The sequence below is a fragment of the Amphibalanus amphitrite genome, unplaced genomic scaffold (assembly GCF_019059575.1).
Source record: "Amphibalanus amphitrite isolate SeventyFive unplaced genomic scaffold, NRLGWU_Aamphi_draft 000315F_arrow, whole genome shotgun sequence".
Lineage (NCBI taxonomy): Eukaryota > Metazoa > Arthropoda > Thecostraca > Balanomorpha > Balanidae > Amphibalanus > Amphibalanus amphitrite.
Window position 1 is genome coordinate 564365 of NW_024881810.1, and position 27509 is coordinate 591873.

At 51.1% G+C, this 27509-nt stretch overlaps 2 protein-coding genes across 15 annotated transcripts in view; one reads left to right on the forward strand and one right to left on the reverse strand.

Moving 5' to 3' along the window:
- LOC122388267 (pleckstrin homology domain-containing family G member 5-like) overlaps window positions 1-5309 on the forward strand; it is a 227965-nt gene extending 222656 nt beyond the window's left edge. For all 9 annotated transcript variants that reach the window (XM_043379187.1, XM_043379189.1, XM_043379186.1 and 6 more), the window contains 7 exons: window positions 1138-1490; window positions 1869-1993; window positions 2492-2631; window positions 3061-3179; window positions 3655-3803; window positions 4039-4265; window positions 4817-5309. In XM_043379187.1, coding sequence (XP_043235122.1) covers window positions 1138-1490; window positions 1869-1993; window positions 2492-2631; window positions 3061-3179; window positions 3655-3803; window positions 4039-4265; window positions 4817-4826 — 1123 coding nt within the window. In that variant the 3' untranslated portion in view covers window positions 4827-5309. The remainder of the gene's footprint in view (window positions 1-1137; window positions 1491-1868; window positions 1994-2491; window positions 2632-3060; window positions 3180-3654; window positions 3804-4038; window positions 4266-4816) is intronic.
- An 881-nt stretch (window positions 5310-6190) lies between these two features.
- Window positions 6191-25496, reverse strand: LOC122388250 (islet cell autoantigen 1-like). Of its 6 annotated transcripts, none has more exons than XM_043379148.1 (12): window positions 25440-25496; window positions 16221-16273; window positions 15201-15481; window positions 14716-14876; window positions 13532-13693; window positions 11344-11536; window positions 10744-10891; window positions 8913-9091; window positions 8430-8614; window positions 7990-8071; window positions 7644-7762; window positions 6191-7320 (listed from the first exon to the last, which is right to left on the reverse strand). In XM_043379148.1, the coding sequence occupies exons 2-12, from the start codon at window positions 16232-16234 to the stop codon at window positions 7222-7224; spliced, it is 1623 nt and encodes a 540-aa protein (XP_043235083.1). In that variant the 5' UTR covers window positions 16235-16273; window positions 25440-25496; the 3' UTR covers window positions 6191-7221. The 6 variants fall into 6 exon arrangements, with proteins under 6 accessions (XP_043235083.1, XP_043235087.1, XP_043235082.1 ...); XM_043379152.1 differs by having other exon boundaries at window positions 8430-8502; window positions 9042-9091; window positions 25384-25481; XM_043379147.1 differs by having other exon boundaries at window positions 25384-25481.
- Between the last annotated feature and the right edge of the window lie 2013 nt (window positions 25497-27509).

Genomic DNA, 27509 nt, shown 5'->3' on the forward strand with positions numbered 1-27509 from the left:
AGATGTGCGACAATCGCATCAGCGCGCTGACAGTATCAGAGACGATCACAGAAATATATAGATGTGTGGTCGTTTCGGCTGGAAAATAATCGCGATCTAGCTGCTCTGTTGCTTGGCAGGCTGTGGTAGCTATGTGCTTATTTCATGAGAACGTTGAAAAGATGGTTTTTATCAGGTTTTTATTAACTTACAAATGCACGTGCAGGTCATCTCTTAACTCTTGGTAGTACATAAGCTGACATGACGTGGGCACTGGGCAGTTCCTGCTTTTTCTCACACGGTGTTGCGTAGCACCTTTACAAAGGCCGCACGTGTGCCGTCAACAGTTTACGCTCCATTACCCGAGTAGGGCTCGGTTGTTTAACGGTTATATTGTCTAAGACAGAATGTTTATTTCTTTCCTCTTGTTTTTCGTTAGTCCTATTAGACCAGCTACGTGAACTTGGTACGCGGGTCAGTTGATGTGCGTCACCTCGGACCTTTTGTGTCAGTTTTGTACTATTTCTGGGGTTTATGCTGTGCTTTTTTGTTGATTTACCGGTACCTGGTTTATATAATGCGACAATAACTACTCTTGATGTTTCTAGGAGCCCCTATAAGGACAATCAGTGAATTATGTGCGCATCGCTGGACTGACGTTCTTTCTTTTCCTATGGTGTTTGTTTTGCGTTGTCCGGCATCGACCGTCATTAGTTAATCGAGTGCTAGTCTTTTTCATCATGTAACCATTCCGCGTCTCAGCATCTCTCTTCCCCATGACAAGCCGATCTAGGCGCCAGACACAGGCCGTCTCGCAGAAGCAGATAGCTGATCTCTCTCCACCTCCGGTCCTGCCCCTCCCTGCTGTATCTGCCTCTCCCTACACTGTATCTGGCCGCAGTGGTAGCTGTATCTGCCTCTCCCTACACTGTATCTGCCTCTCCCTACACTGTATCTGACCGCTGTGGTAGCTGTATCTGACCGCAGTGGTAGCTGTATCTGCCTCTCCCTACACTGTATCTGCCTCTCCCTACACTGTATCTGCCTCTCCCTACACTGTATCTGACCGCTGTGGTATCTGTATCTGACCGCTGTGGTAGCTGTATCTGGCCGCAGTGGTATCTGTATCTGACCCCTCCTTCCCTGTCTCGTTCGCAGGAGGCCGATGCTGCGCTCGGTCGGCTCCACCCCCAACCAGCTCTCGGTGCTGACTCACCTGACGCCGGCGGGCCAGTCGCTGCCCAACCTGTCGGCGGCCGAGGCGGCGCAGCAGCTCTCAGTGCCCGCCCCGGCACAGCGGGGCCTGCAGTCGGCGCAGCGCGGCGTCACCTACCCGCCGCTGTCGCCGCGCACTCTGCGCCGCAGTACGGCCGTCCAGCCGCCGCCCCGCAACCCGCCGCTGGCCCGCGCGCGGCACGTCACCACCGACGGCGGCAGCTGCCCGTCGCCGCCGCCGCCGGCCGCCGCGCCGCCCCCGCCGCCGCCCCCGCCGGCGCCCGCCTCCGAAACAGGTGCGTCAGGGGAGCGGATGGGGTTGTGGGTGGATGAGATGGGGGCTGTTGAATTGGACTAGAATATGTATTAGATGTGCCGCAATCGTGGTTGAGCTCGTTGGGCCAGCCACCTGCGGGCTTTCCCGATCCTCCGGTAGGTAGATGCGTATTGTTCCCTTGGCAGCAATACTGGGACACATGTTTCTTCAAATGCCCTAGTTGTTCCGAGGAAGGCTCGTTTGTCTCGGCTCTTCGGACACATTCTCACCTAACGACAAATAATCTGCTTCAATAAATGGTATCGTTACCTGACGATGTGCACTATCATGGCACCCGTCTGCATGGGTCCATCTATGCATCTCGCCACCTATCCTGACCTGATCTGACCCGCCGCAGGCTGTCCGTCGGGCGACTCTGACGAGCCGGAGCCGGCCGACGCCGAGAGTCGGAGCCGCCGTCACTCGAGGGACCGGCTGGAGAACCGACGGTACCACACGGCCGGTGCCATCGAGGACATGAAGGTAACCGGCGCCGCCGTGCGTGTAGGGAGGGAGAGAGAGAGAGAGAGAGAGAGAGAGAGAGAGAGAGAGAGAGAGAGAGAGAGAGAGAGAGAGAGGGGGGGGAGAGCCGAGTCGTAAGTAGATATGTTTATTTACCCCTCACGCCATTGAGTGGGGTGGCTATTTTTAGCGAATCATTTACCGTTGACCATTCGCTGTCAATGCGGCGGTATTTTTGGTCAGCCCTCGGTACAGTGCTCACAGTTCGCTAATGGCTGGTCGGCCAGAACCGAACACGACCGATCCAAGTCATTACTGGGTTCTCGGAACGCCGCGTGTTCTCCGCGCTCGTGTGTCGGAGCTCTATCACCGGTTCGCCGTCCGGTAGACCGCTAAATGACCCTGCGTCCGGCTGGCTGTATCGAGTCGAGCTGGGGTTCGGAGCGGCGCACTGTCAGGTCCTGTTGGTGTCACCCGATCCCTTATTAACGCTCCGCTCCGCGCCGTTTCGCTCCCCAGAAGCAGGAGAGCCGTGATGCCAGCATCCAGAAGCGGCTGTCGTGGAACTGCGGCCAGCAGCCGGCGCCGCCGCCCCAGATGGCCCGACAGACACAGGCGCTGCGCGGCCGCGGGGGACACGGCGGCACGGGCTGTCTCAGGTGAGACAAACGAGTCAACGACAGAGGGAGGGTGAGGGAAGGGAGAGGGAACAGACCACGGCGGCACGGGCTGCCTCAGGTGAGACGAAGGACAGGGGAAGGGAGAGGAAAGGGAGGGGAGACAGACCACGGCAGCACGGGCTGCCTCAAGTGAGTGATAAGGGACTTAGGGAGGGTGAGGGAAGGAACTGGAAGCGGGGGTTGCAATGGGTGCCACAGGTGATAGATGGGATATAGGAAGGGATGAAGGGCAAGGAAAAACTGCGGGATCGGCACTGGTTAGCGGTTTTCTCAGGTAGTAGCTGAGAGTGGGAAAGACCTGCTAGGGCAGCGTTTAGTAAGAACTTAGGCATTAAACACATTACGATTGTGCCTGTCGCGACCCTGCACTCCCCGTCTCCGTCTAACAGCTCACCGTGTTTTCTGCAGCTCTGACAGCGTGCACAGTAGCAGTGGCGTAAGCAGCGTCAACAGCCTCCACCTGAGCATCGGCTCAGAGTTCGAGGAGGGCCTGTTCAGCGATAACCTGGACGAGGTGCTCGCAGCAGGTTAGTGTCTGGCGACAGTGGCGTCGCCAAGCGCCGCCGGGGTGAACTAAGCCAGCGTGGGTGGCCGGGCAAGCATCGCTGATGGTATTGCTCGCGCTGACGTCGTTTGTGACAAGTGACGGTGCTCTCGCTCAGTGTGTTGTCGTGAACTTTGCTTTGGTGATATGAGACGCGAGTGTTAGGACGTTGGAAGGGCCCATTGTGTCTGTAAACATGATCCAACATCGTGGGTAAACTTGTTTAAGATCCTATTAGCAGAGCAAACATCTTGAGAAATCTTCTAGCGATGTAATCTTTCGGTGTTCCATACATTGTCCACGACCTTCCAACCAGCTTATCCTCTGACCTCTGGTGTCTCCGGGCGGCTATCTGCCCATGAGCTCCCTCTGCCCATGAGCTCTGACCATCCCTGGTGGCTCCCCTGGCCCTATACCCTTAGCCTTTAACCCTGACCGTTCACTCTATCTTCCTGCAGAGACGGACCCGGCGCAGACGCTGGTGGAGGCGACAAACCTGGCGCAGCGTCTGAAGCTGAGCCCGCACATCTCCACCACATACATCTCGACGGACGAGCTGAGCTGCGCGGGCGTCTCGTGCGTCTCATCCAGCGTACAAAACACTGATGTGAGTGGCGCGGGTCTCACGGCAGTTCGCCGTGACAGAAACGAATGATTGTATGAGTATGAATGAATGTTGCCCTGCTGAATAACTTCGTGGTTCGATTTACGCTATCATATGGATGTCACGCTGGTTTTGGTTTGTTGGCGCACAGGACAGCACACTGCTGCATGAAAGGATGCTATATGTTCAATATGCAGCGCAACCCACAATAATAACCTGCTCCCTCTCTCCTCCACAGAGCGGAGTGAAAATCGACATATCGGAGGCGCCCGACGGCGTACTGTCCCGTGTACAAATCACCGTCAACGACGGCTCGCCGGCCGGCCAGACGGCGCTGGAGACGGCCGACGACGGAGACGACGACGGGGCCGACGAGCAGCCGTCGCCGGCGGCGAGCCCGGCCGCCACGCCGCCGCAGTGGAACCAGTTCGAATTTCTGCTCAGCGACAGCACTATACGCGCCTCGTGAGTGGACCGGGAGGGATAGTGGGGTACAGTCTGTCTTAAAAGTACCGCGCAAAGTGACGGTGGATCCATCAAGCCTGACCGAGGAAGGGCCTGCTGTAATTTGAAAGTCACCGAACCAATGGAGCTGGGGAATGGACGAGGATGTCCATTGCTTCGGTGACTCAAATTTGGCAGTCCTTCATCGGTCAGGCTTGATGGATCCACCGTCACTTTGCGCGGTACTTTTAAGACAGACTGTACAGGGAGGGGTGTTGAGGTGGTTGGACTTGTGGTGCTTTGGAGGATATGTGGGGTCACGAGGATGGTGGGAAGATGAACGTTGATGAAAGTTTGGTGTTATGACCGAAGAAGCTAGTACCGCGGGAGACATGGAAGGATGTATCCATGGATGCATCCATGGATCCATGGATGGGTCCAAGGATGGGTGTTAGGTTAGCCGGACGTTTGTGCAATAGGTGTAACAGGAACTGCGAACCGTCCTTGACCATTCGTAGTTTAGCACAAATCCCAGCGTGGCTGACCGGTCTATCCCCTCTGTGTGTTTGCAGGGATGTATGAGATACGGAGCACCTAATTTAGCTAGTGTTGAGTGACGCCGGCCGGCCGGCCGGTCCCGGTCCGGCGCCGGCCGGCGGCGCCCACCCCGACTCCAAAGTTTCGCTGTGATACGCCGCCGCGCGCGCCGCGCGACAGTCGGCGGCTGGCGGGGCGCGTCCCGGCGGGCTGCGGGCGGCCCCGGCCGACCCCCGGCCGGCGCGGCGGGGAGACCACGCCGGCCCACGGCCGACGCCGCCCGCGCGCCGCCTACCTCAGCCGCCGCCCCGCCCCCCGCCCCCGCACACGCCCACATTCCAGTCGACTGTACCTGGCGTGAAGTGTGTGACGCGCGTCCTATGTCCCTGGTGCGCCGATATCGATGGCGGACGCAGGACGGATACCATTGTATATGATTTGCTTAGTGGGACGGGCGCGTTGCCCGCATCGAATCTGGGAGACAGATCACCAATGTATTACTCTGCGAATAATAAATATTAGTTCTAACCAGATGTGTGGACGTGAAAAGACTGCCAGTTGAATGGTGCTGCGATGGAAGAGCTGCCATGTCATCACAATGTTATATAACTATGGTAATCAGGCCATGTATGTACAGCCCTCAGCAGACTGCGTGGTAGGTATTCTTTTTCCGACAAAACTGATAATAATTCAAAAGTCATGTTATCAGTCGGTCGAAACTCACTGCAAATAGATGCGCCATGCTCCACTCCTTCGATAGGGCCTATCAATAAACAAAGCATACGCCTTGTGTGGCAACAAAATGTAAAAGTTCGTTTTGGGGGCAAATATAAACTTTTGGGTTTTGTTGCCAAACTGGATGGAAAATGCATACGATGATAATGCCAATCTAAGCTGCGGAGTCTCGCGCATCTTGCTGTTACGATTTCCGTGTGCCCGATAGCATAGTATTCGCGTTATTCTCGGTTTTGTCGAAAAAAGAATACCTACCACGCAGTTTGCAGAGGGCAGGGCTGTACATCAGGCCATAAGCACCGAATGTCTATCAAGTGTTACGGTGTTCGCAATCGGGTTCGGGTTTGGATAGGCTATGTTGAGTTTCATTAGGCTGGGTTGGATTGGGTGCACCAGAGATGGACATCCAGCCCAATACACCAAACAAATAGCTCCGATTACCGTCCGGGGTTCCGTAGCACGCCATGTTGGGAGGATGTGAACTCTTTTAGCTCACTGTGACAATAAGGTCAATGAAAAGTTTCGGACCTGGAAAGTTGTGAACCTAGGGAGGAAGGGAGCTAGGGTAAGATTTGAACTGAGGCTTTGTACCCGGGGAAGCGAAGGTTCACTTCAAACCTCTGCCAGAATTAGCTACGTTCGCACTGCGCCACTTCTCTCGCCCGCATAACACATCTTCATTCGAATACCACATCTGTATTACCTATGCCGAAGTCGATTTCGGCGATAATATATCACAACAGCCAGATAATTAAAGCATGATAGGATTCAAACAAAACAGGAGCAAACTATCCAAAATATAGACTAGATGCGCGAAGGCCTCTGTTCAGAGACTGCTCTGAGCCCGCTCCACGTACAAACGGGGCAGGAGGAGCGACAGGCGCCGGGGATACGACTTACGCCACCTCCGAGCACCGCAGGGGGGCAGAGAGGGTCATCACCCGTCCACAAACGAGATATACAGACGATTTCGAGTCGCGGACGCACCGTACCTGATAGCCCAACACACGGTATAAATGTACCCCTCCACGCAAACTCACACCAGTCGAGATACAGTTCCGCGCAGCGACTGAGACAGCACCAGATTTAGTCTGCACTGGCGTACGGAACAAACAAAGCAGCCAACAACACGGAGAAGGGAAGGAGGGACCAAGTTAGCGATACAGCGGCCATGTCCAGCGCGCGGCCGGGACACCAGCCCGTCGACTGATATATAGTGCGCAGATAACTGTTTCTCGCATCACACGTTACCTCCAGGGCACAATTGCACACCACGCTGCCTCTCGCAACTCCTTGCCGCCAGTTCGCAGCACTGTCACTGCCGCGGACCAGTGCGGGCAGCCCCCTGGGTCTCGGTTCGACCCGACCAGCCTATGACAATGGCCTTATTCCACCCGAGTGGACTCTTGCTGAGTCTCAGAACGGTAGAAGCGGCCTCTGGTTTGTCCATGAATCTGATTTCGTAACTGCCAAGACGCCTTTCTGAGTCCCTGGGCGGTTTTTCGATGGTCACTGTTCATCGGTGAACGTCAAGCTCGAACATCGTCATACTAGCCTCCTCGGATATGCCCCGGCGAACCTCGAGACACGCCAGCCATCTCCAACCCTCACCAGGTTGTCAGCAACCCAGTGCCGCGCCGGCCGACCCGGCGGGCCGGGCGGTGTGTTCGTGTGCGTGTGTGCGGGTGTCTGCACGCCGCTGTGGCTAGCAGTTGCGGTCCTCCTCTCCCTTTTTCTTTCCGACAGCGTCCGGGTTGGCCAGCGGGTCCAGGTCGGCGAACAGGCTGTACCACGCCGACATGTCCTGAGGGGACGGACGGGTGGGGTGATGTCGAGGGACTACCAGGAGCGTCATGGTAACGCTTGTGTGTGCGTGAATGTGTGTAGGGTGTGGGTGGGAGGGTGAAACCCGATGTGGAGGACAATGGGAGTCCATGAGTTCATCAGCTGGGCACGAGTTGATCAGAAATCAGCTGATTAGTCATCCCACTTCCTGGGTATCAGGACTCAACGGTACTGCGGTTAATGAGTGGAGGAACCACAACACCTTAACAGTCCCGCTGAAAGTACGCTGTTTTGCAAAACAAATATTAGCACGCAATTCGACAGACCCAAACGTTAGCTTACCTTTTGTTTATCCGCCGCAGATTTCGGCTGGGGTACGGGTCCTTGGGAAGCAACGGGGGCCGCAGCGGCGGCTCCTGCTGGTGCTGCCATCTGTGCGACGCCGGCCGCACTTCGACCTCCTGGAACAGCCGACAGGGGCACAACAATCAACGTCAGGCCAAGTTCAGAATGCGATTATGGAAACTTCGAAACAAGATTTTGGTGTTGAAACTACTACGAATCAGACCTGCTAAAAGTTTACCTTTTCACAAACACACCCAGAACGAAAAACATACAAAGCCAAGACATCTCTGAATAAACCTCTGCCTTAGTTTACTGTCTCACAGTTTCTAGAGTTTTCCCTCACCTGAGCCAAACAGCTGAGAGGGCATGAACGCCGAGGACTGGTACTGGGCGCCTCCGCCCAGGGACAGACCACCGAACACGTCCTGAAAGGGTGCACGGGGAGAGGTCACCGGCGGGACCAGCGGATAAAGGAGGAAGGTACGGTCCATAGACGGATACCGCGGTCCCGTCACCGACAGGGAGTACCAGTGGGGCTGTGATACAGTATAGAGACGTACAATAACGTTAAAAAGAGCAGATGCAATGAACACAGCACCTCAAACAGCTAGAAAGCGCCCAATGATGTCGTTTACTGCGTTATTCAGTTCAGCAATCGACTTGATTTGTGCCAGACGATCCAGCCTGCCGGTTCCCCGATCACACAAGCCCTTCAGCTACCAACCAGCGATATCCACCCCGCCCCCCCCCCCTCTCCCCTCCAAACCGCCTCTCTGCCCTCACCTGCAGTTCGTGCCCGCCGCTCTGTGCCGGTTCCTGTGCTCCCTCAGTGTGCCACAGGCCCGGCTGGGCGGCGGCGGCGGCGGCCGACGGGGCCGCCAGGATCTCCTCGAGCAGCTCCTGGTCCTCCTTCTCCAGGTCGGGGATCTCCGGGTGGTGGGTGAGCAGGTCGGCAGCGCCGCCGCCGCCTGACACACACAGGCGGAGGTTAGTGGAGGGGGCGGGACGGGAAGGGTTGGTCAGGCGGTGCATGGATGGGGAACCGTGGAGGACAAACCTCCGTCCTTCCCGGCTGAGGGTGCCAGCTCCTCCCCCTTCCGCCTTAAGGTGTCTTTGCGATCGTCTGAACACGTTAGAGGTAGATTGATGAAAGTTCATATATCTGGTCTTTGATTCGGCCAAATCTGATAGCACGAACCACATTTCAGGCCCAAAATAGTCAAGTACAAGGTATAAACCAGCATCCATTCTCACCCCCGTTCTCACCGGCGTGTCGGAGCGGTCGGTGCGACTGCCGCTGTCCACCCGACTCCTCTGAGCCCCGGCCGGTCTCCTCACCACCCAGGTCCAGCAGCATGTCGTCATCCGCCGCCGCCGCCGCCGCCGCTGATGACGCGTCAGTCTCGGCGTCATCGTCCGGCTGGTCCAGATCGAGCGAGATGAGTCTGTGAGGAGGGTGGGGGAGACGTTACGGAGGAATGGGAGGTAAGGGCGGTTAGTAGGAAGTGAGAGGATAAAGAATGTTGCAGGATGGTAGCTCGGCGACGCGATGTAAGTCAGAAAGTGTTTATGTGTGGATCTGGAAGATAGCATCAATAAAACTGATGCCAGCGACTGTTGAAGATCAAGCAAAAGACAAAACCAACAAAAGCTTCTCATTAGTATCGCTAAAACGTAGAATATCAAATGGAAAGTTGCCGAACCACGAATGAAACCCAGCCGAGAGGACCTAGCAGAGTAGCGAAGCGTTGTTCACATAAGCACTTTGCTTTTTGTGATTTGCTGCTTATCAAAGCTTCTCAACATTCAACCCAGTTCTACTTCTGAGTGTATGTTCAGCAATCCGCTGCGACCTTCATCTCACCATACGGAAACAACAACACTTTACACTGACACTCCGTCTGTAAATCACGCTCGTCAAACCGGCATCGTCTCGGCCCGCTCAACCAGTTCATTTCCTGGCGCACGCTTCGACCGGCCCGTAGACGAGCGCTCTGCTAGGGCTCTTCAGATAAGGGGCGACCGGGCAGCGCGACTCGCTGAGGAGAATTCGTCACGCCAACGCGACTTGACGCGGCGGTATACAGCACTATCAGGGCTGATGAGAGACGAGCAATCTACTCCCACGGCGCCACGGCGGCGGCGCAGTGCCGCGTTTATTGGGTAAGCTGACGGGCGCAGACGATATGATCTGGGTTAGAGAGGTGGCGTGTCGTTACCCCATAGTTAGTAGCGAGTGTTTGTTGGTTACAAGGCCTGCGTGCACGAGTTCTGTTACCGAAAGTCATTACTGCGGATGAGTGTTTGGCCTTCTCGGATGTTAGTGCTATGCTTGGCGCTTGTACCAACTGAGGGCATGCGTTTTCGAAGGTTAGGGGGGGGGGCTGGTTAGTAGGTCAGTGATTATGATCTAGAGCCACTCCCTCCACCATTCGCATTCAGAGCCGCGCGGACTAATGAGACGGTGCACATTATTAGGAAATGGCTAGATGTTCGACCTGTTACGCTAGTCGACGCGGATGCTGTTAGCTGCAGCAGCCGGGTTCAGTGTGTTAGAAATGTGCGAAGAAGCTGGCAGGCAAAATCAAGTAAATTAACATACCAAAAATCAAACGTATTCGGCGTCTTGCTGGTGTCATGTCCTGTAACATAAAATAGTGAACTGAACGTTTCGATGACGAAAACAGAAAAATAAAATAGACGAAATAAACAAAAACTCAGAATAAACCAACGCAATACCAAGAAGGACGGAGCTGCAGGACCCGAACCTGCCAACATCAGTGTTCCGTCTCGGTTCATTATTAGCAATTATCTCTTCAATCAAAACTTAACCCCTGCCCCCTGGGTAACCATAAAAAGCGATCCAATTCCAGTCAATATTTCTCCCAGTGAGAACACAACCATCCCATCTCCCAGCACAGCTCATCCGTAAATATCCTAGCCACATCTCCCCTCCTTCAGAACCTATATCAGACTCTTACACCACACCACTCGGCTTCCCCTCTTCTCCACCTAATTACACCTCCCTCCCACTCGAGTACCCCTCTCCCTCCTCCAGCAGCCCTCTACCTACTTCCACCCCGTCTCCACTACTCACTTATCGCCGTCCTGTTCCGCCGGGGCCGCCGCGGCCGCCCCTACCGCCGGCTGGGCCGGGGCGGGCCGAGAGGACGAGGTCCGGTCCGCCAACTGTCTGGACGGTTCACATAGCTCCTTGATGACGGAGAACTCGTAGTACTGGTAGCCTGGTGGAAGTGAATGGCGATTGGTGACTGGCGAAACAGGTAGGATGTAAGACGGGAAGGTGGAGATGGATTCGCCCAGTTGGGAACACAATGCTGGGGTATAGTTTCTGGAGCCCAAATGGTGAGTGAAATGGGCTTCACACAGGCCTAACATTTAACACCAATGTTCTCTGTAAGTTGACACGATGCCTATTGACTATGCGGTGACAGCTTCCCTTTCGCGCAAAAAAGGACTATGGCATGTCTTCGACAAAACACCGTTCACAGGAGAAATACAGCTGTCATAGTTCAGGTGGGAATATACGATTCTGATGGGGAGTTCAATGAACACAGAAGCGATAGGACATGGGCTAATCGCGGGGTGGCGAGATTTGAGAACTGTGAGTTCGTGTACCTTCCTCTCTCCCTCCTCCCTCCCTCCGACCCTTGAAGCTCTCTGTCCTCTCACTGACCTTTGAAGCTCTCTGCCACGTGGTTCATGGTGCGCGCCGTCTTCTCCCAGAACTGGAGCAGCGCGTCCTGGTAGAGCACCAGCGCGTGCGAGAACATGTTACACCGGGAGGCGGCTAGCAGGTCGATCTTCTGCAGGCAGTCCACCTTCAGCTTGTCGAAGCGCTGCTTGTTCTTCTTCACCTGCATCTGGACCTGCGGAACACGGTGGTGGCGGTGAGGGCGGAGGCGATGAGGTGCGATGCGATGGTGCTATGCGCTACCAATGAGCGCTGAGGACAAGCCCGAGCGGCTGGATGGTTAGTGAAAACTTGCTCTGGTATTAGGCATAAGTTCAACAAAAAGAAAGTAATACTATAATTAGAAAAGCTGCAATGTACAATCGGAAATCTACAGAACATCACGAAGTTTCTAAGTCGGCAAATATCAATGCAGTTAGAGTTCGCTCACCTCAACTGAGATTCCCTGATACTTCAGACACACTAGATCAGATATCAGCCAAACTCGGAACCAATCGTCGATTCCGACCAAACTTTGTCCATAGCGGGCGGCGAGTTTGACGCGGACAATGAGCGCCCGACCTATATCCGGACCGATGCAGATTGGCCGCCGGCCGGCATCGTGACTCGCGCCAGCTGGAAACGGAGCCCATTAAAGCAGCCGACCTGAACTTCCAAACCAGCGGCCAGCCACCGCCGGCGACCCGGGAGAAGATGCTTTTAAGACGGCAAAGTCACGAGGCCAGATTTCATCGAAGCTTTTAGCTGCGCTGTCTTAATGTTCGATTCCCGATCGGGCCGGCCGGGTGAAACACTCCGCCCGGCAGAAGTCGATGAGGAACGGCCCTCGGAGGCATGATAGCTCGGGCGTATACGGTACACACGGGGAGCGGTAGACGAAACATATTCAGGAAACGGCCAAATGCAGCGTATCCGCCCGCTATCCGCGAGGCCGAATGTTCCCCGCACTTGCAGACACCAGCTATGATATAAATTATAAATGGTGAGGAGACACCGCATCCAATATCGCTATGGGAAATAATAACCTGTCTGACCTTCAGCTCCGGTAACATATCGACAATACGAGACGGTCACGGAAGCCCAGAACAGTTCGATTCCTTCCCCGAATACTCCCCACACAAACATCTTGTATCCTGTCCGAGATTAACGAGCCAAATATAAATCGAGAACAGGTGTGGCTCATTACAACCCCCCACCCCCCACCCCAGTCCTCTCCCCTATCTGTACTATCACAGGTATCGCATCACAATGCGAATCCCTGCCTCTCTCCCCAACAACACCGCACGGCAGGCACCTGTCGCCAGCTCGCCGCACAATTACCGAACTCCTCTGCATCCAACGCCCGGACTGTGGATACTCAGACTCGTCTGACTGAAAGTATAGTGTGATTTGTGCGAGTTCCAGCCCGGGTTCACATCCTTCAACTTGACCATCTCCCGGAGGCATATATTATGAACGAACTTGTCTTTCATAACTTAGCCAACTGTTCACCGGTGTTCGGTTGGGGACATATCTATCATAAACTTGTTCGCTAGTTGATAATAGCGCGCAACCTACCCTCCTAAACTTTTCCAGTTCACCTTTATATGCGGACGTGATATGTGCAAGTTCCAGCCCAGGTTTACATTTCTTTACTTGAACATTGCCCGGCTTTCTGAATAACTTCCTCATCTGTCTGTGGATATTCCATCACACACATTTTCCGAAGTTACCGAGCTGATTGTAGGCGCGGGGTACACCCTCACCTTTCCAAAAATCTGAAATTGAAATCCAGCTGTTTGTCTGGGTCGAGCAAAGCTGTCCAAAGCTGTCCACTCATACCTTCCTCAACTTTTCCATCCGTTTGTAAAAGCCGGGGTCTCCTGCACTTACCTTTCTGAACTTCTCCATGACTCTCCAGCCGTTTGAAGGTGTTTGGCTCGAGCCCGAGTCCTTTCTGAGCCTCTTTCGAATTCGAGACCTTTCTAAACCTCTCCAGCTGTTTGCAAGTGTCGGCGTCTCCCATCCTTACCTTTCTCAACTTCTCCAACCGTTTGTAAGTGCCGGCGTCTCCCGTCCTTGCCTTTCTGGACTTCTCCAGCTGCTCGTTAAGGTCGGCGTCTCCTTCTCTTACCTTTCTGAACTTCTCTTGTTGTTTGGGTAGGTGTCTGGTTCGAGCTCGATTCCTTACCTTTCTGAACTTTTCGAGCTGTTTGTATGTGTCGGGGTCGAGCTCCTGCGAGATGTCCTTCATCCAGAGCAGCGTTCCGCGGTACTCGGTGCGCACCTTCTCCATCGTGCGCACCGTCTGAGCCGTGTCCTTGACGGCACGGTTGTGGAACGTCTCCACCTCCTGAGGAGTTGGAGTGAGGAGGAGTTAGGGGTTAGAGTTGGGGAGTTAGGCAGGCCAGATAGAATAGAAATAGACAGGATGGCCTGATAGGATACTGCTAGGGGGTGGTTGAAGTAGCTAAGTAGGTTGAAGTAGTTAGGGGAGGGGAGGGACACCAGCTGCTGCTGGTGTTGGACAGCTGGACTGCATTGTTGGCCATCAGAGTTTTCATCAGACAACCGGCTATATTTACAAGTGAGACAATACGGACAGGAGACGGTCACGGGCGGGACGGAAAACGATGACGTTATGGCAGGATGATAGCGTTTTTTTTTTGTCATTATAACAAGTCAAGACGCCAGTACTTTCGGACGTACAAGTCAAAACAATATTACAGGACCAAATGCAGCGAGTCTCAGCTCAAAAACTTTGCCTGCAGACGTCTGATGAGCATCAGTCGTTGAGGATTACGAGTCATCAGCACGCAATTTGGTGTTACACAAACAGCGAAGCTAACCAACGAGCTTCTTTCAAGCAACTTCCAAACGCGGTCGAACATATATGCAGGGAGCTAAGAGCAAACGATGCATGTTGCATAAGCTGATCTCTGCAAAGAGCTCGGGATTCAGTATACAGCATCTAATCTCTCTGAACGACCAGGTTTAGTTCGCCGATCAAATGCCCCAATCAAGGAACAGCGGGAATACCCGTATTTTATCAAACTGTTGTTCGGATTATGGCAGCTTCCATTAGCTTTGTTTGGCGAAAACTCAAAGGCACCAATTCCTACACAATGGTAACCCTTTTCCCCATTGAAGTTAAACCAGCACAATCGAAGTGCGCGTCTAAATGACTTGAAAAACAAACATCATATTCACTGCATACACGAAACCAAATACTTCTACCGACAAAACAACGTCCGACTTCCATCCTCACCAGTAAGCAAAGCCAGCATCGCGCACCTCAGCTTAGCCCCATCCCATGATCCCCCGCTACAACCTTATCACCGCGAGCCGCCAGCCATTCAGCCACTGAGCACCCACCTGGTGGAGCCGCAGCAGCGGCGAGCGAAGCGCCAGCCGCTGCTGCGCCGTGTACGACATCGTCTTCCCCACGGCCACCATCATCTTGCCGGCGCGCGTCTTGTCCTCCTTGCCCTGCTCCTTGAGGAAGCGGCCCAGGCTGTTCTCCTCCTGCGATAACACTGGGGGATGGGGAGGGAGTGAGACTGGTGGTTGTAGGGATGGTATTCATTGTCCATGGTCTAACGACAGCAAACACTTGAGTTAAAGGACACTATGAAGTAATATAAATAGAATATCAGGAAAATGCAAGGGCACCAAGATGATAATGGCTTTTCTTTAATAAGTGAACTTTGAATTAGCTACAATAAAAACATGAAAAGAGATAAAGAGTAGGATAAAGGTATTTTGACTGTCGGACCACTATATGTAATTGCTTCCTAATCCTGGTCCCACCCACTGGCCTAAAGCCCCTGAAAACACCCCGGGAGCCCGCCGCCGCTCACCGCAGAGCTGGTCCTGGTAGAAGCCCAGCAGCCGGTCCAAGTCCAGGCACGTCTCGTCGATGCTACTGTACATCTCCAGCTTGGCGTCCAGCTCAGAGTCTGACGCCACCACATGCTCGTCCTCCTTCTTGCCCAGTTTGCGCATCAGCGTCTGTTTGGTGGTCCAGTACTGCTGCTGGACGCGGCCGAGCGGCGAGCGGTCGGTGGGCTCCACCCAGCGGTCGTACGGGCCGCCCATCCGTCCGTACACACTGCCGCCGCCGCCAACGCCGCCGCCGCTCCTGGGGGAGGGAGGGGGAGGGATAGGGGTGGAAAGATGTGCTGTGGTAGTTGGTAAATATGGTGATTGGTGGAAGTCATTATCCAACAAAAAGTTTGCATTTTCACTTCTACTAGATTTTCACTCCCAGTTTCCCCAGGTCAGGGGCAGGGCAGCTGCTATAGCAAAAATGTGTTTGAATGTTTGAGCCAGTACAGCTATTGTAGCAAAAACGTTTTAGCTAGAGAAATGAAAAGACAATAAAACAATGTCAATTCTTAGTCATTCTAAGATAAAGTGCAGCTGAGTTTAGAATGTTGATTTCTACTCTACTTCCCTTTTCAAGAATCAAATATCTCTCCAAAATCCAAGTAAAGGTACAGTTTTGGAACACATGCCTAGTGCTGTGACATACAGAAGGCTTTGCTTATAGACACATGGTCTGCTTTTATTGTCTGGAAATTTTCAGCTGCTATAAAGAAATACATATCTAACAAATACATTGCCAGTTTCAGAAATTAATAAGATGCATGTTACCTTCAGAACTTGATGTATGAAAGCTGAGAAGAAACTCAAAAGAAGTAATGCTCAGTGGCAAACCGACAATTTTACACAACAGAAGTGTCATGCTAATTAGTGGAAACAGGTAATGCCACTATGAAAATTGGCAGAAAATGTTGATAATTGCATATAATATAAAGGCAAAGCCACAAAGACACAACATCATACAACAATCACTTTCAAATAGCCTGACAACTTACCCATTTTGATTCATTTTAAGTAGCTCTGTTACAAAGATTTCAATGCTTCTTGTCTGGAACAGAAAAAAAGATGATTAAAGTGTTCGCGCGCCGTCAATGAGAAACGTCGTTCACGGGCTCTCAGTCCTCTATATTTTCTCCTCCATTCCTCCTCCTTCTTCCAGCGCTAACGGCCTGAGCCGATACCACAGAGCCTCGTACAACAGGAGCCAGGAGCCAGGAGCCAGGAGCCTGAGCCGAGCCACAGAGCCTCGTACAACAGGAGCCAGGAGCCAGGAGCCTTGAGCCGAGCCGAGCCGTAACTAAAACACGCATACACACAAACAAAACAAGGTAAGTTCCAGACAAATAAATCCGTATCATAACATTGTTCAGTCGTATCACGATAATTTCAGAATAATAAGCAAAGCGCTTCACAATAACATCCGACATTTGGTACGATTTAGTGCTTACCGACAAATTGTCACTCTCCGGCGTAACGAACAGTGTTCATGCTTAAATTCATAACCAAAATTCTTCCTTTTCACTCAAACAACATTTTTGCAAGTCATCAATCACATCTTTTGTCTTTATGTTTCGTAATTATTCAGATTCTAGCCAGACATTGTCAAAATCGAGCCGAAAGAAAGTAAACAAAACAAAACAATCCGGTAACCATAGCAACATAGCGTAGTTACCATAGGCGGAGGGCACCGCCGCTGAGCGGCGTCGCAACGGCACCGCCGCTGGGGGCCGTGCGGCGCTAACACCCGCCCCCTTTGAACCATCCAGGTTCAAAACCAACTTCTTAACTATACCTACATATAACAACACATAGGCACACTGCACAGCCTACCGAAACAAGCGTCGCTGAGATCAGCATCAACACACGCAAGTAGAACGCATCCTATATACATGCACCGTTCCTGATGTCTATCATTGTGATTGTATCATGAGCCTGTGTGGCGTGTCATGATCTTAAGTGTCCGGTGTTAATGACTTAGCGGTGTGCTGCTAGACTCATGCTGTGTTATACAGTGTAGCTGCAGCTCCATCGATTCACCAAGACTGCTCTTCTGCGCCCAGAATCTTCACTACCTTCGTGACAGGTCTCAGGAACATGGTTTCTCGAGCGCGCACCTTCACAGAGCGCACGCGCCCGTCCTTACCCATCAGGGTCTCCTTCACGAGGCCCAGCGGCCACACACCGCGTGGTACCGATTCGTCTACCATGACGACGACGTCACCGATCCGCAGGTTCGTCCGACTTCTTGTGGCAGCGCGAGATCGCTGCTGCAGGAGAGGCAAGTATAGCCGTCTCCACGAACGCCAAAACTGCTCAGCTAGGTAAGCAGCTTGTCGCCATCTCTTGGGTCCATCTAGGTCATCTTCACTTGAGGAATCACATACCGGTGTCACACACTTCAAATGCAGGATGTGATTCGGAGTCAGAGGCACCTCGTCACGAGGGTCCGACGAAACCGGCACCAGCGGCCGATTGTTCATGATGCACTCGGTTTCGCACAAGAGTGTGTGCAACGTCTCTTCTGTGAATGTTTGGCTGGTTAACAGACCATTCAGGATCTTCCGGACGCCTCTAATGAGACGCTCCCACACACCGCCGTGGTGGGAAGCGGCAGGAACGTTGAACATCCACTCGATGCCCTTGTCCAGCATCGCTCTCTTCAACTTCTCTTCGTTCGCGTGCAGTGCATCAACTTCTTCCTTCAGCTCCTTGTCTGCTGCTGTGAAGTTCGTTCCCCTGTCGGAACGCATCAAGCGAACGTTCCCGCGTCTTGCAATGAAGCGGCGCAAGGCACAAATGAATGAGTCCGCAGAAAGGTTGTCTGCGAGCTCGAGATGCACGGCTCTCGTGCTGAGGCATGTGAAAATGACTCCAAACTTCTTCACCTGACCTCTACCTCTCTTGGCGTATAGCGGCCCGAAGTAATCTACACCAGTGCTACTGAACGGGTGAGTGGCCTCCTCTACACGATCCTGTGGCAAGTCTGCCATCTTCTGTCCCTCAACTGGGCGCTGTCGTCTTCTGCACTTCACACATCTGTGCAAACACCGTCGTACTGCGCTGTTCCCTTTCAGTACCCAGTATCGAGTCCTGAGTTCAGAAAGAACATACTGGCGTCCTTCGTGTCCTGCCCTCTCGTGACGATCAGCGATGATCAGGTCAGTTACCTTGTCCTTGTCTGGGAGAATCAGAGGATGCTTGGCAGCCCAGTCCAACGCAGAGTTCATCAAGCGTCCGCGCATCCTGATGAGACCGTCCTCCACGAATGGGCTCAGCCGCGACGGACGACTGGCACATCGCACCTCACGTCCCACTCCCAGGTCAGTCAGTTCTTGCAGAAAATGAGTTTTCTGAACATGCTTCACGATGATCCTCTCGGCATCTTCTATGTCAGCAGGAGTGAGTTCCCTCACATTCGAGGCTCCCTGCTCGTCTCTGGCCTTCAGCTGCAGAGTCTTGATCGTTCGGCGGATCCATACCACCGCTCTCGTGAGTCTCTTCCATGACGAATGATATTCAATCAGACGATCGATGGGATTGGCGCTGGAGTTGTCAGCCTTCTCGTTCTGCACAACGACAGCTGCCGAACTTGTCTTCGCTTGCTTCACTTCCGGGTCATCCGGGTGAATCTCACCGACGCACGGAGACCTTGGCCAATTCTCCTGTGAGCTCCTGAGAAATGGCGGGCCGTTGTACCACATGTCGCTGTCTTGCAGTACTCCTCTTGAAACCATGTCAGCAGGATTCAGCGACGAGGGTACGTACCGCCACTGTTCGTTCTTCGATCCAGCGTGTATCGCAGCAAGTCGATTCGCCACATAGATGTGATAGCGCGAGGTCTCGTTCTCGATGTAACGCAGCACGGTCGTGCTATCCGTCCAAAAGGTGACGTCATGGATCTTCATGTCCAGTGCTCGCAAGAGCTCTTGGTTCACGTCTACGGCAAGCTTGGCTGCGGCTAGTTCAAGACGCGGGACCGTAATCGCCTTGAGCGGAGCGACTCGGCCTCGGCTAAGAACCAGGGAAACGAACACTTCGCCATCTCCGCGCACAGTGCGTATGTATGACGCGGTGCCATAGCCCTTCAGACTGGCGTCACTGAAGTGGTGCAGACTCACTGCATCCGCGGCACTTATGCCATACGGATCATAACATCTTGGCACGCGAACGTCTGGCAGGGACTTCAACCCACTCAGCCATCTGTTCCATTCTTCTTCAACTTCATTGGGAATGTCATCGTCCCAGCCGGTTCGTAGACGCGTCAGTTCCTGAAGAATCATCCGTCCTTGAAGAACGCGAGGAGCAGCCAGGCCTAACGGGTCGTAACAGGCTGCGGTCGCGGAGAGTATTCCGCGTCGAGTACGTGGTCTTCTGTTTAGAGCGTCTACGTCGATGCTGAATCCAAGCTCATCCCTGTGAGTATCCCAGAGTACACCTAAGACTCTCTCGCTTGAAGAGGCTTCCTGTCCAAGGTGAGTTTCAGTCTTTCCCTTGTCATCTTCTGATAGCGCTCTCAGAACTTCGGTGCTGTTGGAGTTGAACTTCGTGAGTCGGAAGCCACCCATGCTGCACAGCTGCTTCAGGTCCTGCGCCATCTTCGCAGCGAAGGCTTCTGACGTCGTCGATTGGCATACGTCATCCACATAGAAACTTCTTTGCAGTGTCTTCTTCACTTCGGGGGTGTATCCTGTGCCGAAGTCTTCTGCCGTCCGATGAAGAGCGTAGTTCGCGCAACTGGGACTGGATGTCGCTCCGAACAGATGTCTTGTCATCCTGAAGACACGTGGTGTTGAAGAAGTGTCGCCTTCTGGCCACCACAGGAAGCTCAGATAGTTCCTGTCGCTCTCCGGTACCATCACCTGAAGAAACATGGACTCGATGTCACCGGTAAAGGCTACCGTCTCTTGTCGGAAGCGGACTAGCACGTCCACCAGGGAGTTCGTCAGGTTCGGGCCTTGCATGAGTACGTCATTTAGACTCAATCCATTGTATGACGCGCTGCAATCAAAAACTACTCTAAGCTTGTTTTTGGTCGGGTGATACACCCCATGGTGCGGGATATACCAGCGCTCTTCTTTTCCTTCTTCTGAGTCTGGTGCTGCTTCCTCAGCATATCCTTCATCCAGAAGCTTCTTCATCTGCTCCTTGTAGTCAGCTGCATATCTTGGATCCTTCTCGAACTTTCTTCTCAGTGATTCCAGTCGTCTTGCTGCCATCACTCTGTTGTCTGGCAGATCGGGTTTCGCATCTCGGAATGGCAGACCGATTTCGTACTTCTCTCCGTCCTTCTTGCATGTATCTTCCACCTTGAGGCACCACTTGACATCCTCGACTGAGTAGCCTCTGCGACTATCATGGCTGTCAAGGAACTCGAGCTCGGGATCTTCCAGCATCTTGATGCGGTTGACACGCGCGACGTGTGCACCTGGTCCCCTCTTCCCCTCAACGCCACAGACCAGCCAACCGTATCTGGTTCTGACGGCGTAGGGGCCCTTCTGGCCTGGGCAGCTCACCACTTCCAATGGTTCTGACACCACGCTGGCGTTTGCACCGATGAGCAGGCCGATCTCTCTTGATGTCGTCTTCTCAGTAAAACCAGCTTCAACTCCACGTTGTCGGAGATGTGGCCACTTGCTGATGTCTTCTTGTCGTACGATGTCTTGCTTTTCCACCGGTATGTGCTCTAGAACATACAACGCTGGAAGTTCAACTTGGTTGCCACCATCTTCAGTTCCAATACTGACACCAGTGACCAACGAGGTCTTCATTCTTCGCTCTCCATTGATGGTGGACATGACTACATATGTCTTCTCGTCTGGTTGAATGCCTAACTGACTTGCCAGCTTACGTGAGATGAATGAGTGCGTACTGCCAGGATCTATGAAGGCTCCAGTCAGCACGGACCGTTCCTTGACGTTGGCTGATACTGGAAGCACCTGCAGCCTTCCACCGCCTTCACACTCTTGTGACACATGTCCTGCCGTCACGACGTTGGCGTTGGGCAGCGCATCTCTGTGCATACTTGTAGGATGCGACTTCTCGCACTTCTTACAGCGGCTTCGTTTCTGACAGTTCCTGGAGATATGTCCTTCCTGTAAGCAGCCGAAACATAGTCCATGTTGACGTATGTAGTCAGTCTTCTCTTCCTCAGTCTTCGCCCCGAAAGCTCTGCAAGTCTCCAGGTCATGAGGATGCTCGCAGTAGGCACACTTGGCCGGTTGCTTCATGTTGCTTGCGTAAGCTCGACTTCTTCGTTCTTGGCGGAGCTGATGCTCCCGATTCTTCATCTCCTTTCTTGCAGGCTGCTGTGCTTTCTGCACGGTCGTGGCTTGCGGTCGTGTGTCCTTCTTCTCTTGAGCACTGAGCACATGTCTTCCATAGACAGGGTTGGACACGATTCTTGCTTCTGATTCGATGAACTCGACGAAGTCTCTGAAACTGACCTGCCTCTGGTCAGTCCTCTTCATTTCTCCGTCTTCTCTTCTGTCTCGTCTCTGATCCTGTTCGATCCTGTCGACCGCTCTGCGCCAACGATCAGCGACCCACGGCGTCTTCTGAATGGCCTGGCAGATCATCCATGAATCAAACCCACTGTCTGCCAAAGCAGGTGAGTGAAGAGCGTTGAGAGCACCTCGCAGAAACACTGAGTAGTCATCAAGGCCGTTCACATCTTCATATCTCACGCGCGGGTAGTTTTGAATCTTCTCGATCACTGATGCTCTGGACTTCATCGCATTGTCATATCTCACTTTGAGTAGACGAATAGCTTCACTGTAACCATCATCACCCAGGTAGACGCAGGTGGCTACAATGTCATGAGGCTTACCTTTGGTCAGCTGCAACAGGTACATCAGCTTCTCTTCTTCCCTGTCCAGCCTACATGCAATGTTAGACTGGAAAGCTGTGATGAATGGTAGGAAGTCTTCTTCGGTTCCATCAAACGCACGTAACTCCAATGGCTGAAGTCCGATTCTTCTCATCACCAGCCTGTCCGTTGTGTTGAGATCCATTTGCTGAACTGAGCCAGCCGACTTGTCATGAGATGCTCTTCCTGCGCCTGCATGTCTGTCTTCTTTCGTTTCATTGTCTTGTTTCTTGTCATGTTTCATTTCATCTTGTTCACTTTCATGTGCTTCATCATCTTGCTTATGTTCATTTCCAACTTCATCGTCTTCTTCATGTTCAAGTGCTTCAAATCGTGCCAGCACAGCTTCTTTGGCTTCACACTCCTTTAGTTCAGCCAGCAGTTGCACTTCCTCTTGTTTTCTGCGCAAGTTTTCTATCTGTTCCTCAAGTTCATGTTTCTGCTTCAATGCATTCATCTTCGCCTTCAGCCCGGCTAATCTGGCCGCTTCAGTAGCTCTCTGTGACGTGACAGATGCTCTGCTGGACGTCGACTTGACTGATCTTGCATCAGTACCATCGTGACTTCTTACGTCCATCTGAAACGCTTCCTTTCTTGCGATCGACTCTGGATCAACATCGGCTTGACTTCTTGCATCTTCATCGGGCATCACCGCTTTCTTGTAGCACGCCTCTTCTCTCAGAACTTGCGCCAACCGCTCCTTCAGAACAGCTTTGGTCCCTCTGGAATCTTCTCCGCGGGCGTCCAGCTCACGCTTCAGGTCCCGCACTACCAGTTTCTCGATGTCAATGTCCATAGCTGATGTATGTTAATATACCTATGTGCATGTGAAAGCGTAATGCCAAATGTGTTCAGCACTGATAAACAGCAGCTGTCATAGTCGGGTGCATCTCGTGTCAATGTTCCGCGAAATGTACCAATGGCAGTACCATATTGTACCCAAGAAGCATATAACTGTCAATGTTCAAATCGTCTGACTGTCAAATGTGCCTACCAATGGCAGCATCATATGGTACCAAAACAAACCCAATTGTCAAAGCTCATATTGCCTGGCTGTGAAACGTACCAAGGCAACATCATGTTGTACCAAATGAAGCCTATCATCAAAGTTCACATTCCCTGGCGGCAAAATGTAAGGCAGCACCGTACCGTACACAACATGCGTCGACCAGGTTATATCTGGCCAGGCTGCGAAACGTACCAACGGCAGCACCGTTCTATGCACAACATGGGTACACTGCACTTGTACCAATGACAACAGTTCAACATGGCAACACTGATCATCGGTACCATTTAGTACCAATGGTACACTAGTACTTCTAGCGCAGTCGGCGCAGGCTGCCAGTCGTACCAACGGCAACAGTCAACAAATGTTCCACGAGCATTAACACTGACGAATAGTGTCTTTCAAGGCAAGAGTTCTGGTAGGCAATGCAATGCGCAAATGGCGACAGCATCAAAGCAAGCTGCTGAAACTAGTGGCATTGTGGCACTTATCGCGTTGTAGAACTTGAAGTCTGATGGCGCTGGAGAACTCGCCGTTTCCGCTGCCGTTCTTGAAGTCGCATTCTTGAAATTTGTCGTTACTAAATTGTTCGCGCGCCGTCAATGAGAAACGTCGTTCACGGGCTCTCAGTCCTCTATATTTTCTCCTCCATTCCTCCTCCTTCTTCCAGCGCTAACGGCCTGAGCCGATACCACAGAGCCTCGTACAACAGGAGCCAGGAGCCAGGAGCCAGGAGCCTGAGCCGAGCCACAGAGCCTCGTACAACAGGAGCCAGGAGCCAGGAGCCTTGAGCCGAGCCGAGCCGTAACTAAAACACGCATACACACAAACAAAACAAGGTAAGTTCCAGACAAATAAATCCGTATCATAACATTGTTCAGTCGTATCACGATAATTTCAGAATAATAAGCAAAGCGCTTCACAATAACATCCGACATTTGGTACGATTTAGTGCTTACCGACAAATTGTCACTCTCCGGCGTAACGAACAGTGTTCATGCTTAAATTCATAACCAAAATTCTTCCTTTTCACTCAAACAACATTTTTGCAAGTCATCAATCACATCTTTTGTCTTTATGTTTCGTAATTATTCAGATTCTAGCCAGACATTGTCAAAATCGAGCCGAAAGAAAGTAAACAAAACAAAACAATCCGGTAACCATAGCAACATAGCGTAGTTACCATAGGCGGAGGGCACCGCCGCTGAGCGGCGTCGCAACGGCACCGCCGCTGGGGGCCGTGCGGCGCTAACAATGATAATGCATTGAAGTGCATCATGTGTATTGCATTGCAAAGGCTTCTTTTTTGCATTTCAGTGGGAAAGCCAAAAAATAAGACTAGCCTTGAAAAATGAACAGCTAGACCTTATTTTATCAGAACAAAACATTAAACTTTTAACAGTTTAATTTTCAACCTATTTCTGTAACAACCACAGCTTTCATGAAAAAAGTCTTGTCCCAGCCTTTTTGCCTGACTTGCCAAAGAAAGACAAGAACAAAGCACTGTATGTACTAAGCATTGAACAAAAGCAACTTAAATGCTCCAACAAAATTTCCTCAATTTTCTCAAATGGATAAATCATAGCAAAAATTTATAAAGTATTTTTTCATAAATCAACAAAACTCTTAGTATCTCTGAAAATGGAATATGGTATTCTAACGAAGAGGTACCCTTGCTAAACATTTCAGAACGTCACTTAAAGCAGAATTGTCGTGAATGTCATACAAGAGTAGACAATGTCACGTTTATCGTTTGGTCTGGGTCATTGCAATCTTACATTAGTCAATGGTTAATGGAATTATATGAGCTAAATCGGGATGAGATGAACTGAAACATTTATTACCGAAATGACATTAACAAAGCCTGTCAGCTGAAATATAAAAGCAAAATTATGACAATCACTCAAATGTGACTTAAGAAAGGGTTTCACCAAACTTCTGAGCAGGTGCCCCCCAGAAAAAAAAAATTAGCTGAACTTCTTATTCTTTATCGTGATACCAACCAGTGGCGGATCCAGGGGGCAAAATGGGCATTTGCCCTTCCCAAACGTCATAATTTTAACATTACGCCTATGGACGAGGCATGAAAAAATCGAAAAATTGTTATGGTTTGCCTCCCCCAAAAAAAAACTCTGAGCTGGATCCGCCTCTGATACCAACTTGTAACTTGTTACATATGATAAGAGCAATATGGTCTAACTTCATCTCAGTGAGACGAAACCGGCGCACCAATACCTTATTTCTAAAAATGTTTTTCTCAGCATTCAAGTGAAAAGTAATGTATCACCATCAACTCCAAATGCAATGGACAAAGTTGAGCAGATAAAATGAAATTTCTCACACAAATGCGTGAAATTTGGCGGAGCAGGAGCCCTGATCGGCGGCCGGCTAGTACTCTTGCCCGCGCTCACATACGTGCACGTTACCCCGGCAACGGGCTATTGACCAATGAGAAGCGAGAAAAGTGTTACGTCACTGCGATTTTTCATATAACTGTGCCCCCCGGACGTGACGTAGTGTGCTCGCGTGCGTGCAGGTCTCTGCGATCGAAAAAGAGCGCTAGCAGCGCGCCACTCGACGCCGCAATTGTCAAAAGCGGCGTGTTAGTATGCTTTATTTTGAATGATGTGTGTAAAAGTGAGTTTTTATGTTGTTTATTGGGAGGAAATGGTTGGAATAAATTAAGTTATTTTTATTTCTGTTGATTGGAGTTTTTATTCAAAAGATTTCGGTCTATACCATTTATATTTACTGAAAATACCTTCGCTTGAATAAATTGCAGATATTTGGCAACTGAAGTGTTAGGTAAGCCTAAATGATATGTAAAAAGGTAAGAGACACCCTGATTATCATTTGAGAAACGAAAATATATGAATTTTCCTTATAAGACTCGCCCAATATGCTACTCCGCGGTTTATGCCCCGAGGGTGTCCGAGGGTTCCCGTTAGTTTGTCGTTGGCGCTCGGCTCGCGCGCGAGCCGACGTCACCGCCCGTGACGTCGGCTCGCGAAATACGTCATACCCTGCACACAAAATAGCCGGCTGCCGGGACGCATATTTACGTCTGGACAACGAGTTGCGTTGGAGAGGCCGGAAATAGTGGCGATTTCAGGACCGCAAGAATGGACCGTCATTGGAATGATTCTTTTTTTAACCGTGCACTGTTTTCGGCCGGAATTTAAGAGTTACTACAAAATATTTTTAGTAACGTTTCAACCAAGAATGAATGTCATCAGGGCTAAATTTTTAATACTATTGCATTTTGTCAAGAAGCATATAGTGCTGTTATATTGCAGTTTTAGCGCGTTTGTTACAAAATATGAAGCGAATAAGTGTCAGTGTAATTCATCAACAGTGCAAGAAGTAAACTTGAGGGAAAGCTATGGTAATTGCTCTTGTCCATCCACTAAAATTTATTAAATATTTTGCTTTGTGTATTCCAAAAGGAGAGGGAACTATTTCATTTGTGCCTTCATGTCAGAATTGAAGGTGGATCATTAATTGACTAGATAAGTGAAACTTTTTTAAATATAAAGGTACTGTATTATAGAAAGCCTTCGCAAACGCGTTTCGATTATATCATCTTCAGTGCTAGCTTCCCATAATACAAAATTCTTTTTGTATTATGGGAAGCTAGCACTGAAGATGATATAATCGAAACGCGTTTGCGAAGGCTTTCTATAATACAGTACCTTTATATTTAAAAAAGTTTCACTTATCTAGTCATAATTGTCACAATGAACGTTCAACATTTGTGGATCATTAAATTTTCAACGCAGCTTATAAACAAGCATTTGGTCTTTCTCGTTTATAAGCAGTGGCTAAGAAAAGGTTGATTTGATCAATCCTGAAGTTCAGTCATCGTACCTCAGCTTGGCAGCAAGATCCCCCAAGGACAGAGGATATATTGTATACATGTCCTGTAAATCAAAACAAACAAGCATTTGGTCTTTCTCGTATATAAGCAGTGGCTAAGAAAAGGTTGATCAATCCTGAAGTTCAGTCATCATACCTCAACTTGGCAGCAAGATCCCCCAAGGACAGAGGATATATTGTAAACCTGTCCTGTTTATCAAAACATTTTTGTGCCTTCAAAGGCTTAAGTTATCTGTGGTGTGTTCGGAGTTAGGCTATATGGCCGTTTTTGTTGTATGTTTATGTGGAGATTGAATATAACTGTGACCCTGTCATGTGCTTGTTTGTATACTTACGGTCAAACAGGGAACAGCACATTCACATAACATACTCACCTAGCACCTAACTCAGCTGTACCCTGCAGGATCTGTACTTGTTCATGTCTAGAGCATTAACAAAGCACTAAAGTAGCTTAGTAATCATTTCCCACATTTTCTGAGCATCTAACATGACATACAGCAGTGCAGAGCAGCTTCAGAGAAGAAACGCTTTAAATGC